The 15,071-nt window shown below is 52.2% G+C and overlaps 1 protein-coding gene across 1 annotated transcript in view; it reads left to right on the top strand.

Annotated features, from left to right (window-relative positions):
* Window positions 1–12,742, top strand: part of DSCAML1 (DS cell adhesion molecule like 1) — a 363,699-nt gene extending 350,957 nt beyond the window's left edge. The window contains exons 22-33 of the mRNA XM_052652772.1: window positions 304–421; window positions 797–960; window positions 1,326–1,424; window positions 2,126–2,314; window positions 2,688–2,975; window positions 4,647–4,802; window positions 6,787–6,817; window positions 6,966–7,084; window positions 7,387–7,539; window positions 8,156–8,350; window positions 10,126–10,437; window positions 12,267–12,742. Of these exons, the coding sequence (XP_052508732.1) occupies window positions 304–421; window positions 797–960; window positions 1,326–1,424; window positions 2,126–2,314; window positions 2,688–2,975; window positions 4,647–4,802; window positions 6,787–6,817; window positions 6,966–7,084; window positions 7,387–7,539; window positions 8,156–8,350; window positions 10,126–10,437; window positions 12,267–12,742 (2,300 nt within the window). The remainder of the gene's footprint in view (window positions 1–303; window positions 422–796; window positions 961–1,325; window positions 1,425–2,125; window positions 2,315–2,687; window positions 2,976–4,646; window positions 4,803–6,786; window positions 6,818–6,965; window positions 7,085–7,386; window positions 7,540–8,155; window positions 8,351–10,125; window positions 10,438–12,266) is intronic.
* The last annotated feature ends 2,329 nt before the right edge of the window (window positions 12,743–15,071 follow it).

Genomic DNA, 15,071 nt, shown 5'->3' with positions numbered 1-15,071 from the left:
CCAATTGCAGAAGTCACCCCAGGCCTTCTTCACCTCCTCCATTCCTCCTTCCTGCTCCCAGGGCTATTGTACCTACCCCCACCATAGTATTTTTCACTCTAATGATCTGAAGTGTCTGTCTCCCTCTTGGATGGTAAGCAACTCGAAGACAGGGACTAGATTGTATTCATTCTGTGGCTCCTCAGAGCCTCCTATGATACCTGGTGCAAACAGGTATCTGATAAATGTTTGCTGAATGAACGATTTCCCCTCTGAAAATGAAAATGAAAACATGGGGTCCTTCTCATCCTCTCTTCCCTCTAGCCCCAGCAAAGATCATTTCTTTTGGGGGCACCGTGACAACACCCTGGATGCGAGATGTGCGGCTACCTTGCAATTCAGTGGGAGACCCAGCCCCTGCGGTGAAGTGGACCAAGGACAGGTGTGTGCAGGACCCTTTAGGGATGGTGACCCCCAAAGATGGGCATTGCAGAAGAGCCATGAAAAGAACTAATGTCCCTCCCTTCCGGCTGACTCAGTCATCTCCAGCCCTGGGGAGGCCCTTGCTGGGTACATGGCTACACCCTCGTGCTAGCCTGGCCTCCCTGGCTGCCCCTGTCGGCTGCCATGGATCTCCCTTCCCTGGGTGGTTGAAGAGGCCATGGTTACCTAGATATCCCCAGGAAGTGCTGAGTGAAAACCCAAGAATCTAGGGTCCCGGAACCAGTGCCTTAGTGCTCCCAGGTCTAACTGCTTGCAAACCTGGGGGAGGCTCCGGGAGGGGATGCCTGCCATAAGCCGTCCCCACCCCCCACAGTGAGGACTCGGCCATCCCCGTGTCCATGGACGGGCACCGGCTCATCCACACCAATGGCACGCTGCTGCTGCGTGCGGTGAAGGCTGAGGACTCAGGCTACTACACGTGCACGGCCACCAACACTGGTGGCTTCGACACCATCATTGTCAACCTTCTGGTGCAAGGTGAGAGCCTGCGAGGTGGGCAGGACTTGAGAGGTGAGACCCTGAGGTGGGCGGGGCTCTGAGAGTTGAGACCCTGCGAGGTGGGCGGGGCTCTGGTGGGGACAGGGATAGCTAAGTGGGAGGAATTCCATCAAGAGAGAGACAAAGAGAGAAAGAAAGACAGAGACAGAGGGGTTGTCAAATAAAAAAGACCAGCCACCAGGGAGACAGACCCTTGGTGGATCAGAGGGGCCATGTGGGAGAGGAGGCAGGAGGGGTAGAGGGGAGAATGAGTAGGAGTTGGGGAGGAAGCAAGAGGGCACCCCTGTCCCCCATCATCAGAGGTTAACCCTTTGTGGTGTGGGCCTCTGACTCTCCCCTCACAGTTCCCCCAGACCAGCCCCGTCTCACTGTCTCCAAAACCTCGGCTTCGTCCATCACTCTGACCTGGATTCCGGGTGACAATGGGGGCAGCTCCATCCGAGGTGAGGGGGGCCTGGAGGAGGAGTGTGGAGAACTCCGGGCCAGGGGCAGAGGGAGTGTTTCACTTACTCCCACTGCTTGTCCTCATAAGGCTTTAGAAGTGATGGGAGGAGGGGTGGTTTGGACCACAGGGGAGTTACCCAAGCGCCATGGAAAATATACCAGCCTAGACAGCTGGACTTTAGAACACCCACCCCCGCATTGCCAATGGTGAGCTGTGTGAACCTGAGGAAGTCTGTTTTCTTCTCTGGGTCTTAGTTTCCAAACCTATAAAATCAACAAATGTTCTAGATACTTAAACTTAAATATGCATATGAATCACCAGGGGATCTTGTAAGAACACAGATTCTGATTCGGGGGAGCTGAGAATCTGCATGTCTAACAACCTCCCAAGTGATGCTTTGGGGCCAGGGGACTGTACACAGAGTAGCAGGGTCTCAATAGGACCCCTTTGAAGTCTCACAGCTCCAGTTTCTGCTCCCCTCCCCACCCTGGCTTCTAAACCCTAACACAAGAGCCAATGGGAGAGAGTCCTACAACTCACCCAAGATCCTTCCAGTTTTGCATCTAATTGGCATCCACCCCATCCTAACGGCCAAAAGCTCCCCCTGCTGGCCCCCTGCAGAGCCCAGTCCCATGACAGCTGTTGAGGGACCCCAGGCCCCACGCTGCCCCTCCTGAGCCAGGCAAACCTCCCGGCCAGGCTTCGTGCTACAGTACTCGGTGGACAACAGTGAGGAGTGGAAGGATGTGTTCGTCAGCTCGAGTGAGCGGTCCTTCAGGCTGGACAGCCTCAAGTGCGGCACGTGGTACAAGGTGAAGCTGGCGGCCAAGAACAGCGTGGGCTCCGGGCGCATCAGTGAGATCATCGAGGCCAAGACCCACGGGCGGGGTAAGGCCCAGGACAGGGTGGCAAGTGCTGGGATGGGGCAGAAGGGCACAGGGAAGCACAGAGACTCCAGGAAGACCCCACCTAGTTCCATCACTGCAACATCAGGATGAATCATAGTAGGAAAAATTGGCCCCACTTCCCTGCAGGGGGTGGAAGACAGATGGCTCACCTCTTCCTTTTTCCTGCCTCTGTCTTCCTCCTGGGCCAGGCCTTGCTCTCCTTGTCCCTCTCCCTCTTCTCTTCTTACTCCCCCTCTGTCCCCTGGAGCATCCCTACTCCCATCCACACCTCCCACCAATCCCTCGGTCCCAAGCCACCCCAGGGAAATCCTTCCCAGTCTCTCTAACCTCTGTCTCTCCCTCTGGCCCCCCAGAGCCCTCCTTCAGCAAAGACCAGCACCTCTTCACCCACATCAACTCCACGCATGCTCGGCTTAACCTGCAGGGCTGGAACAACGGGGGCTGCCCCATCACTGCCATCATGCTGGAGTACCGGCCCAAGGGCACCTGGGCCTGGCAGGGCCTGCGCGCCAACAGCTCCGGGGAGGTGTTTCTGACCGAGCTGCGGGAGGCCACGTGGTACGAGCTGCGCATGAGGGCTTGCAACAGCGCTGGCTGCGGCAACGAGACTGCCCAGTTTGCCACCCTGGACTACGATGGCAGTGAGTCGGCAAGGGCAGGCGGGGGCCGCTGCTGGGGAAGCTGGCCGAGAGGCAGACACGTAAAGAGGCAGACAGCAAATTGAAAAGAGGGATGACTCTAGTCAGGGACAAAGGCAGATGGGTGAGTAATCAAGCACAGGACAGGCAAAAAGAGCGACAGACAGGCACGCAGATAAGTGGGTAGATGCACCTGTGACCACACAGATGGAGAGGCAGGCATCAGGTTAGTAACACTGACTTCAGTAACACTGAAGACAGGGGATCTTTGGGACTTCCCTGGTGGTCCAGCAGCTAAGACTCCATGCTCCCAATGCAGGGAGATGGGGCCAGCTTCTATCCTGGTCAGAGAACTAGATTCCACATGCCGCACCTAAGAGTTCACATACCACAACTAAGACCCAGCAAGCCAAATAAATAATAAAATTGAAAAAAAAAAAAAATAGAGGGTCTTTGAAGGTGCAACCCTTGCTCTCCATTGCTTTAAAGAGATGAGAGGAGGCAGAGAGGTAGTTGGTGTCCTGCTCCATAAGAACACTCTGCTAAGATGGTACATTAGCCAGGATGGGGTAACCTATGCTGCAGTAACGAACACTAAAAGCTTCATAGCTTGATCCAATGAAGATTTCTCACTCTCATAACATCTTGTGAGGGTTGGCTGGCCACCATCATTTAGCCATGTTAGCTATGCTATCTTGAACATGCAGCTTCCAAGGTCACGAGCAAGAGAGAGACAGAAAAGACACCGCAGTTCCTAACTGCCCTGGCCAGGGGGTGACAGACACTCATCATTTCTATTCGCATTCTGTTGTGCGTAACTAGTAACATGGCTCTAACCTAACTGCCAGGAAGTCTGGGGAATGTAGCTGAGCCCATGGGTGTTTTGATGAACACCAACTGGTGTCGGCCACATGTGGATACCTCACAGTCATGCACGCACATGTTTAAGGCACATAGAAGGCTGAATTCATAGGGACCAGCTGTCACAAGCTTAACTGAATCTACCTGTGTGTTAAGGAAACAGAATAAAAGTGGCATCTTCAGGGTATTTGCTCAAAGAAGGAAGACTTCATGAAGAAGATGACTCTTAGCTGAGGTTTTGAAACAAGTAAACATCAGGGCTTGGCAGAAGGCTCTGTCAGCAGGAGAACTTATCATATCTCCTAGCAGCCCCCAGGGTTAGCAGATATCACCCATGGGGGAGAAGGGGCAGGGAGAGACTGTGGGGTGTTGAGTGGCTTTTGCCCCCATCTGGGGAAGAGAACACAGGATCCCACTGCCCTGACTTCTGTCTCCTGTGATCCTCATCATCACCATCCCTCAACCTTACCAGCTGGATGTGGGAATCTAAGCCCATCAGCTACCCTCTAGAAATGAATACTGAACTCCAACAGGCAGGAGACTATCTCTGAAAGGGTTCAGGATGATTCTAAAACAGGCCTAGGAGTCTTTAATATCATATGCAATATAAAAACTACACAACCATTCATGGCTGTCCTGATGGGACCAGAACTTGGGGGAAGCAGAGGGGAGAGTTGGGGCTCTGAGCTGCGAAGCAGAGATTGGAGGAAGACCAAAGGCAGCAGGAGAGGTCCAAGGGCTATGCTGCCCATGAGACTCTGCATAACGCTCGACTCCTGGGGACATCTGACTCCCTTCCTCACCCCCGTTCAGGCACCATCCCGCCCATCAAGTCTGCAGAAGGCGAGGGGGATGACGTGAAGAAGCTGTTCACCATCGGCTGCCCGGTCATCCTGGCCACACTGGGGGTGGCACTGCTCTTCATCGTTCGCAAGAAGAGGAAAGAGAAGCGGCTGAAGCGGCTCCGAGGTAGGAGAGTTTCTTTGCGCTTCCTCAGCTGCACTGGCCACTCTGCACTGGCCTGGAGCACTGTCTGGATGAGAGAGGGTGTCTGTGTCCCCTTGAAGGGAGCACTCACTCCAGCTGTCACTTCTGAAACCTCCTTAGCTGTTCACTGCTTCTTCCTCTGTGTCCCCAAGACTTTGTGCCTGCCTTCACCAGGTTGACTTTTAGCGGTCCACACTGGTAAAACCATGTTGCTGGTTAAGACATTTGAACAATTCCATAGCTGGTTGGTGAATAGATATTGTTCCCTTCCACCTGGATGCTCCATTCTCTCATATAGGACCTCTGCAACTTTCCTAGGGCCCAGCCACTAAAGACATGCACGTGGTCTCTAGGACCTTGCTCAGCTTTGACTGAGCTATTTCCATGCCTTGTCAAGTGTTAAATATTTTTAGTATCCTCCCCTGTCACAACACCTGATACCACAGTCTGGCATGAATGGGCTTGATTTGCCCAAGACCAACAAGTTTCTAAATAAATGTCTGTTCACATATTTGGGAAATATTTATTGAGTATCTGCTATATTGTAGATACTGCCGGACATTAGAGATATAAACATGAATGAGAAAGAGCAGCCCATGCCCTTATAGAGTTCACAGCCAAGGCACAATAAGAGCACAAAAGAGGCAATAACTAAGGCTGCCTAGGGTATTTAGGAGCTGGGTAGATAAAAGGATGGTTCATTGGGTGGTTGATAGTTGTTAAGTGGTTGGATGGATGGATGATTGGATGTCTGATGGACTGATAGTTGAATCACTAGATGGTTGGCTCGATGGAGGATGGATGAATATTTGAAGAACAGATGGATGATAAAATGGGTAGATGATTGTATGGTTGTATGAATGGATGATTGGATGAATGGTTGAATAGATGAATGGATAATTAGGTGAATGGTTGGGTAGATGCTTGGATGGGTTGATGGCTGAATGGATGAATGGTTGGCATTCATTGGGAAGCCCATGAAACATCCAATCATCCATCCATCCAACCATTTAAAAACCATCAGCCACTCACTGAACCATCCATTTATCTACCCAACTCCTGGTGGGTGGATCACTGGATGAATGGGTGGCCAGATAGATGGCTGAATGTATTCATAAAGCTAGATTCACTCTAACCAGTCATTCTCAGTTATCAGAGGTCTAGTAGATTACCCATGTCCTTTGTTTCTCCTCTCTTGTCGGTTCCTAACCTTAGAGTCCCAAATCTATTCAGGGTCCCTATGAGATAGAACAGGCTCCCTGAGTGGCTCAGTGATAAAGAACCCACCTGCCAGTGTAGGAGACATAAGCGATACCAGTTCGATCCCTGTGTCAGGAAAATCCCCTGGATAAGGGCATGGCAACCCACACCAATATTCTTGCCTGAAGAATCCCATGGACTGAGGAGCCTGGTGGGCTGTGGTTCATAGGGTTGCCAAGAGTCCAACACAACTGAAGCAACTTAGCACATGCATGCATGAGATAAAACAGTGACCTTCAAATCCATCCATGTACTTTTGGGGACAGATGCCCTAGAGATGGAAATAAACCTTCTTGGTTGATGTCATCTAGAGGTGCCCACTGACCACCTGTACTTCATCCCCGACTCGCTCCTCTCTCCAACAGATAACTGAGGATAGATCTACCACTGATGCCTATTTCCAACCTGCTCTGATGTCTTGTTTGATTAGAGTCAGTTCAGCAGGCAGATGGAATACTTTATATACTGTCTCCCTATTAGATAAAAGTCTGAGAAAAGGAAAACAGACCTGAGTCAAATCCTGAATTGGGAGCAGTGAGACCTTACCATGTTTTGGATTGTCTCCAAGGTCCTTACATTTCTTCCCAAGAGACCAGCCCTGGCCCCGTTTTAGGGAATTCTCTCACCTTGCTCCCCATGCCTCTTCCAATTCTGATCCTGCTCAGACCCCATTCTCACTCAGTCCCCTCTCTCTACTGTTTTGCAGATGCAAAGAGTTTGGCAGAAATGTTGATAAGGTGGGTGTCACACCACTACTTCCTCTCTCCTCCTATTTCCCTCCCCTCACCCAGGGTAGAGGCTTCTAAGACCCCACTATCCTGCAAAACCTCTCCCCCAACCCTTTGTGCCTGCCTTGTCACACACCTCCAGCCCTTCTCCCCACAGCAAGAACAACCGAAGCTTTGACACCCCCGTGAAGGGGCCACCCCAGGGCCCACGGCTACACATTGACATCCCCAGGGTCCAGCTGCTCATCGAGGACAAGGAAGGCATCAAGCAGCTGGGTGAGTGACAGGGGCCACGAGCTCTGTGTCCTGCTGAGGGGGCTTCCCCAGGCCACATCTCATGAAGGGCGACCACCAGTCCTCAGACAGTGCCCGAGGTTCTAGAAGCAGCCCAATCAACAACTCCACAACCTCAGAACTCACTGCAGCTTCTCTTAAGGACTGGGTTGCCTCCTCTGTTAATGCGGAGACCTCACCTGACCTTTATTGTGTTCAATGTCAGATAAAGACAAAGAGAAATTTGGGAAGCAAAGATGGTGCCCAAAGGGAAGGACTCCTGCTGATTGTGCTTCTTCCTGCAGGAGATGACAAGGCCACCATCCCTGTGACCGATGCTGAGTTCAGCCAGGCTGTCAATCCTCAGAGTTTCTGCACTGGAGTCTCCTTGCACCACCCAGCCCTCATCCAGAGCTCAGGACCCCTGATCGACATGTCTGACATCCGGCCTGGCACCAGTAAGCACCATCCCCAGGGAGACAGCCCACCTCCCAGATGAGGTTTCTTGGGCACAATGCAGAGGTGACTTTTTCTTTTTAAAGGAGAGGAGCAGCATGGAAGAATGGAAAGAGCACTGGAAATAGAATCTAGAAACCTTGATAACAGACCCACTAGCTGTGGCCTTGGGCATATCACTCACCTTATCTCTCTGGGCCTCACTTTCTTTCCCTAGAAATCTTGAGAGGGTTAGTGGTTCTTTCTCTCCAAGGGCCTCTGCATTTTTCACTGAGACTCTGGACGTAAGGACAGGATACATACAGGCCTGTAGGGAATGAATGGACAGTCATGAGGCAGCAGGAGAGGAGGTTACATTCTTCCCAGGCTGTAGAAAAGATGGGGTGGCCAGGGAGGACTGGGATGCCGCCCACTGCCCGTATCCCTGACAGTGCTGCCCTCCTCCTCTGTGGATAGCTCTGTGTTCAGGAAAGGCAGCACACTCAGCTTTCCCAAGGGAGCTTCTGCGGCTGCTCCTGCCTCTTCCCTTGCTCCCTGCCGCCCTTTCTGGTAAGTGCCAGCTGCCCAAGCCTGAGTGGCTACAGCTGGAGGGTACTAGCTCTTGGTTCCTCTGTGCAGATCCAGTCTCCAGAAAGAATGTGAAGTCAGCCCACAGCACCCGGAACCGGTACTCAAGCCAGTGGACTCTGACCAAGTGTCAGGCCTCCACCCCCGCCCGTACCCTGACCTCCGACTGGCGCACTGTGGGCTCCCAGCATGGTGTTACTGTCACCGAGAGTGACAGCTACAGTGCCAGCCTCTCCCAGGACACAGGTAAGCCCAGGGACCTGATTCCTGCTCACTCTCCTCAGGCTCCCCCATTCCCTATCTTCTATTTTCCCCACTCCTACCCACCAGCTCATGGAGTCCAAGGGACCAGTCAGTTTCATTTCCAGCTGGTCACTGACTTACCCTGTGGCTATAACAAAAACTCTTGACCTAACAGCTCTGCTTGTCAAGGATTTCATTTTGCTCTCCCAAAAGATGATGGAGAAAATGGTGTACATGATGTTTGTTGGAGAAGAGGTTAAGGCTTGCCCAGAGGGTGATGCTTATTATCAAGAACAAAAGCTGTGGGTGGGCTTCCCTGGTGGCTCAGGCATAAAGAATCCACCTGCCAATGCAGGAGACATGAGTTCCATCCCTGATCTGGGAAGATCCCACGTGCTGCAGAGCAACAAAGCCCATGTGCCACAACTATTTTGTTGCAGCTACTGAAGCCTGAGCACCCTAGAGCCTGTGCTCCACAACAAGAGAAGCCACCACAATGAGAAGTCCACACATCGCAACTAGAGAATAGCCCTCACTTGCCTGCACAGCAACAAAGACCCAGCACAGCCATAAATAAATAGACTTCAAAAAGAATGAAAGATGTTTCGCTTTTTGTTAGTCAACGATCCCACTTTTTTAATTAATTAATTTTAATTGGAAGCTAATTAGTTTACAATACTGTGGCGGGTTTTGCCATATATTGATATGAATCGCCCACGGGTGCACGTGTCCCCCATCCTGAACCGCCCTCTCACCTCCCTTCCTCCCTCTGAGTTGTCCCAGAGCACCGGCTTTGAGTGCCCTGCTGCATGCATCGAACTTGCACTGCTCATGTGTTCTACATATGGTAATGTACATGTTTCAATGCTATTCTCTCAAATCACCCCACCCTCGCCTTCTCCCACATAGTCTAAAAGTCTGTTCTTTATTATCCCACGGTTGCCACCACCACTACCTTCACAGGGAGAGAGCAGGGTCATGTGAGCCTCATCCACTCCGTAGTCAGGCTTTCAGATGGCTACTGGGGTTATGGTTAAGGTAACTGCTCAACCTCGTCTCATTTACACCCTCTCCCCATAAGCCCACTTTATTTTTTATTGAGCTATAACTTATATATAACATTTAGTTTCAGGTGTACAACATAATGATCTGATATTTGTATACATTGCAAAATGATCGCCACAATAAGTGTAGTTAACATCCTTTACCACATACAATTACAGGTTTTTTTCTTATAATGAGGACTTTAAAGAACTACTCTCTTAGTAACTTTCAAATATTCAATACAGTGTTATTAACGGTAGTTATCATCCTGTACTTCATATTCCCATGACTTGCTTATTTTATAACTGGACGTTTGTACCTCTTGACCACCTTCACCCATTTCCCCCAACTCCCGCCCCCTGCTACCACCTCTGGCAACCACTAATCTATTCTCTGTAACTGTGAGCTTAGGGGTTTTGTTTGTTGTTATTTTGGGGTGTTTTTAGAGTCCGTACATATATAAGTGCTATCAAGCTGTGTTTGTCTTTCTTTGGTTTATTTCACTGAGCATGACGCCCTTGAGGTCCATGCATATCTTCCCAAATGGCAAGATTGCCTTTTTTATGAATGAACACTATATCTCACTGTGTGCAATTATGTGTGTGTCTTTTTAGTCTCTTTACCCACTCACGGACACACAGGTGCCTCCATGTCCTGGCTCTTGTAAATAATGCTGCAATGAATATGGGGGCACCACTCATTCCCTTTTAACTTTGTGCCCGCCATCTCCCAAGACAAAGGACGGAACAGCATGGTGTCCACTGAGAGTGCCTCTTCCACCTACGAGGAGCTGGCCCGGGCCTACGAGCACGCCAAGCTGGAGGAGCAACTGCAGCACGCCAAGTTTGAGATCACCGAATGCTTCATCTCCGACAGCTCCTCTGACCAGATGACCACGGGCACCAACGAGAATGCAGACAGCATGACGTCCATGAGCACACCCTCAGAGCCCGGCATCTGCCGCTTCACCGCCTCCCCACCCAAGCCCCAGGACGCTGACCGGGGGAAGAACGTGGCTGTGCCCATCCCTCACCGGGCCAACAAGAGTGAGTGCTCAGACCACCTCCCTTGCTGTGTCCCCGCCTTCCAACCCCCTGAGCCTCGGCTAGAACCTAGCCCTGCCTGCACCCTACCCGCCCGCCCAGCACGGCTCCTTGGCAGTGGGGTATAGTGCAGAGAGCAAGGACTTGGGAGCAAGCAGATCTGGGTTCACATTCTGTCTCAAATGCTTAATACCTCTGTGACCTCAGGCAAGTCATGGAACCTCTCTGGCCTTAATTTTCTTGTTTTTGAAATGCAAACGAGAGCATATACTTTGCATTGTTATAATGAGCATTAAAAATGATGTACGTGCCTGGCACAGAGTTAAGGAGCAATCCTGGCAGCTACGTCCATGGTGGTCAAACCTCATGGTGGGCAATGACCCAGCCTGACAGGGAACATCTGATTCCAGGGCCCTGGCCAGAGTATATGCCCTTTGAGGTCAGCAGGGCAGGTCTAGGATAACCAGGGGGAGGGAAGCAAGGGTGCCCACCAGTAGACATCAGGGCCACCATATGCAAGGCACAGGCTGTCAAACCAGGCAGTCTGGTCTGCCCGGCACTGGCCTTGCTAAGGGGCCACGCAGAACTAGGGGTTCAGGGTCATCTAGAGAAGAGCACAGGTTAACAGAAAGAATAGAGACCTAGGAGTCCAGCAGCCCTTTACGACTCCCCCTCCCCATCCAGCTCTGTGAATTTGGGTAAGTTACTTAATCTCTCTGAACCTCAGTTTCCTCATTTGCAAAATCCAAGCAGGTATTAATGTATCCAGGGGTCTGTGGGGTCTAAATGAAATGACCTGAAGAGTGCCTGGCATAGTGGACAGGAGAGGGGCCTGTGCACAGGGTGCTCACAGTGGGGAGGGATCAGGATGTGGGGTCCTGGAAGCGTGTCCTATGGAGGCACTATGAGAAAGGAGGAACATTCTGCCTGGAGGAGAGAGGACGGAGGAGAGGGATGCAGAAACGAAGCGGACTCAGACGTCTGAAAGGAGGCTTGGGAGAGGGGGGAGGCCTGTTCTGGTGGCCCTCAGCGGACAGAATCAGTTTGAATGTGGGGAATTGACAAGAAGTGACATTCCTTTCCTTCTCAGGGTATAGAAAAGCTTTCTAACAGCCAGAGCTTTTAGGATGACAATGTTTAACAAATGAGCCCACCCGCAGCTGAAGCTGATCAGTTATAGTGAACAATTAACAATAGGGATCAATCTGTTGAGCAACACTGTGCCCCTGTATTGCAGCCTTTTCCCTGTGTGTTAGTCGCTCAGTTGTGTCCAACTCTTTGTGACCCCCATGGACTGACTATAGCTATCCAGGCTCCTCTGTCCATGGAATTCTCCAGGCAAGAATACTGGAATGGGTTGCCATTTCCTTCTCCAGGGGATCCTCCCGACCCAGGGATTGAACCTGGATCTTCTGCACTGCAGGCAGATTCTTTACCATCCGAGACACCAGGGAGGCCCAACACAGGAAATTTGACTCAACACTGGAAACCTCACCCGGCCCCAACATGGGCAGGACTGACTGATTGATAGCTGTTTCTGGATTCCGTGGATGGTGGTGCATGGCCTTCATGGAGCGATTTTTCTGGTTAATTCCAATAAAGAGCCTTTTCCCTACTTTGTCTCATTCCCTCCTCACAGAATTACTGTAGGGAAATGAGATTATCCCCATTTCACAGATGAGGAAACCAAGGCTCAGAGAGGCCAAGTGACTGATCTTTCCTTGACTGGTTACTGCCCATGGGTGGAGGGACTGACTGAGGGCTGGGGGTGGGGGAACAGGCTGCTTCCAAGAGGCGTCTGCCGCTGACACAGCGCACTTCCTCCCTTCCAGGTGACTACTGTAACCTGCCCCTGTACGCCAAGTCGGAGGCCTTCTTCCGAAAGGCAGAGGGGCGTGAGCCCTGCCCCGTGGTCCCGCCCCGCGAGGCCTCCATCAGGAACGTGACTCGAACCTACCACCCCCAGGCTCGCCACCTGACCCTGGACCCTGCCAGCAAGCCCCTGGGCCTTCCGCACCCCGGGGCCCCCACGGCCGCCTCCACCGCCACCTTACCTCAGAGGACTCTGGCCATGCCGGCACCCCCCGCCGGCCCGGCCCCCGCAGCCCCCGGTCCCACCCCCGCCGAGCCCCCGGCGCCCCCCAGCACCGCCCCTCCGGCCCCCAGCACCGAGCCTCCGCGGGCCGGGGGCCCACACACCAAAATGGGGGGCTCCAGGGACTCACTTCTCGAGATGAGCACGTCGGGGGTGGGGAGGTCTCAGAAGCAGGGGGCCGGGGCCTACTCCAAGTCCTACACCCTGGTGTAGGGGCGCAGCCGGAAGGGCAGCCACGAGCCTGGACCTGTCTGCACCTCCGGCCCTCACACAACAACTTGGCTGATTTCCTGCATTATTTATATCAAACTGACAAAAACCCACCAACAAGGAAAAAACAACCCCCCGAGTCATGAACGCCTGTACATAGAACTCTTTTGTACAAATCAAACTATTTTCTTCTCCATGAAGCCAGGGCACAAAGAATTTGACAGTACACGTCAAATCCCCCCACCCCACAAAATCTGTGTGGAGAGATATATACCTATATAGAGAGATAGGAGCACAGCGATGAGCTATATATCTATATATTTCTCTCACCTTATTTTGAGACAGAGGCACAAAGACTCAGCAGTTTTTCCCTCCTACTCACCCTCCCTCCGATCTAGGTGGTTTTGACAAAGACCAAGATCCCAACTCAGAGACACTGCATGCGATTTTACTGTTCCAAAAAAAAACCAGGAGTTGCTTCAATTTGCAGATGCTTATGTGTTAATACCTTTTTCTATGAAAAAAGACCCAGCGCCGTGTGCAATAAAGGTTATGTTTCTATGCGGTGGCTTTTTTCCCATCTGGCAAGGGTCAGTGAGGAGGCAGGGACAAGAGGCCCCTCTACCGGCTGTCGGTCTCTAGGGGGAGAGACTTTAAGAAACCCAGCTTAAGCTCAGCACGTTAAACTTTTTAAAAGGCTTTCCATTAGCCAAGCTGCCTCCTTGGGCACCTGTTCCATTCTCTGTTCTGTGCTGGGCCCTACAAGGGACCAGCTGTGTGTCTTTGGTTTCCTAAACCTCTCTGAACCACAGGTCACTTGTCGGTAAAATGAGGCAACCTCGGTGAGAACACTGGGGAACCGATATGGGGATAGGGGGCTGTATTTACTGGCTTCCGCCCTTTGGGAGAATGCAATGTAGCCAGGTGAACAAAGCTACTCTAACAGCTAGTGGGCTGTTAAGTTGTGTAAACGGTGCCTCTAAACTGGGAGGGAGAGATTGTGTTATCCTGGCAGGGACCAGCCAAAGCTTGAAATTCTCAGCTAACTCTTGTTAGGGCAAGATGAGCCCAAAGGGAGAAGTGAGGTCATCAGAGATCCGAGAGGTGAAAAGGGCTCACAAGGAGGGGAACAGGGTTCAGCCAGAGAGAATGAGGCCAGTGAGCATACCAGGCGGCACACCTAATGTCAGAGGAGTCACGCAGAGTTAGATTCAGGTGGAAGCAATCACGCCCACGTGCAGACGCGCAGGGAAGCCAGTTCTCGCGAGAGGGTCAAAGAGCATGTAAGCTGGGCCAGAGTACGGAAGAGTTTGGATAGGCGAGGGGAGGGCGTAGACCCAGGAGACGCCAAAGCCTCCGGAAGTCTCCCTCCGTGGTGGCCCGGCCCCCTGGGTGAGAAGGAAGGGCCCCTCAGAAGTGCACAGGAAGGTCCTGCACTCAGCACCCCAAGTATGGCTGACTTGTGGACCCCGAATCTGGAAGGAAGGTGAGTCTGGGCCCTGCTGGTCCCACTGCCCTTCCCTCCAGAGGAGGAAGTGGGAAGGGGACCCCAGGGGTGGGTGGGGAGGGAGGAAAGGAAGGTTTGTGCAGGTTAGGAGTAGTATCCGTCAGTCTGGGCCACCAGAGAGCCTCCCCTGGGATGCATGACCTTGAATAGAAGCGCTTTCCAAAAAACAGCTCATTCCTCAAACATTTCCTGAGCTCTCGCAAGTGCAGACACAGGAACTCCAGCCCTGGGTAGCTACATGTCAGGTAGCTCATGCTGTTGGCATGAAAGAGGGGAGAAGGCAAAGGTTATGTGTTCCTGGGTGACTTCTAGACCCTTGGGGAGACTCTGTTTCAGGCCCGCAGGATCCACCAGGGGATGGGGGAACCAGCTGATGTCAGCATTTGTGAGAAAAGGCCCTCCAGGCTCCTTGCGTGACTGGAGGACAGGGCTGCCTACCAGGGCTGCACATGCCATCTGCCGGTCACCTCCCAAACTGTAGGCACAGTGATCAAGCCCCGAATTCTCGCTGAGGACTGGCTAATGTAAATTCACGGCAGGTTAGGGAAGTAAGCATCACGATCTCCACCGGGCAGGCGAGAAAGCTGGAGCCCTGGAGGGCTGAGTAAGTTATCCAAAGTCAGAGGAGCAGGAAAAGATGGAGATGAGGTTCAAACTCAAGAGCTGAATCCTTAACCAGTGAGCCACCCTGCCCTGTGTTCCACTGTTCAGAGACTGAGTTTCAGTTCTGCGCTGAGGATGATGCCCGGTGAACAGTCCGCCAGGTCCAGGGGACCCAGCTGGACTTACTCGCAGGAAGATGGCCACTGTGGAACTGTTCATGAG

The sequence above is a fragment of the Budorcas taxicolor genome, chromosome 15 (genome assembly GCF_023091745.1).
Source record: "Budorcas taxicolor isolate Tak-1 chromosome 15, Takin1.1, whole genome shotgun sequence".
Lineage (NCBI taxonomy): Eukaryota > Metazoa > Chordata > Mammalia > Artiodactyla > Bovidae > Budorcas > Budorcas taxicolor.
Note: the sequence above shows the minus strand (reverse complement) of the source record. Positions and strands in the feature narration are given on the sequence as shown.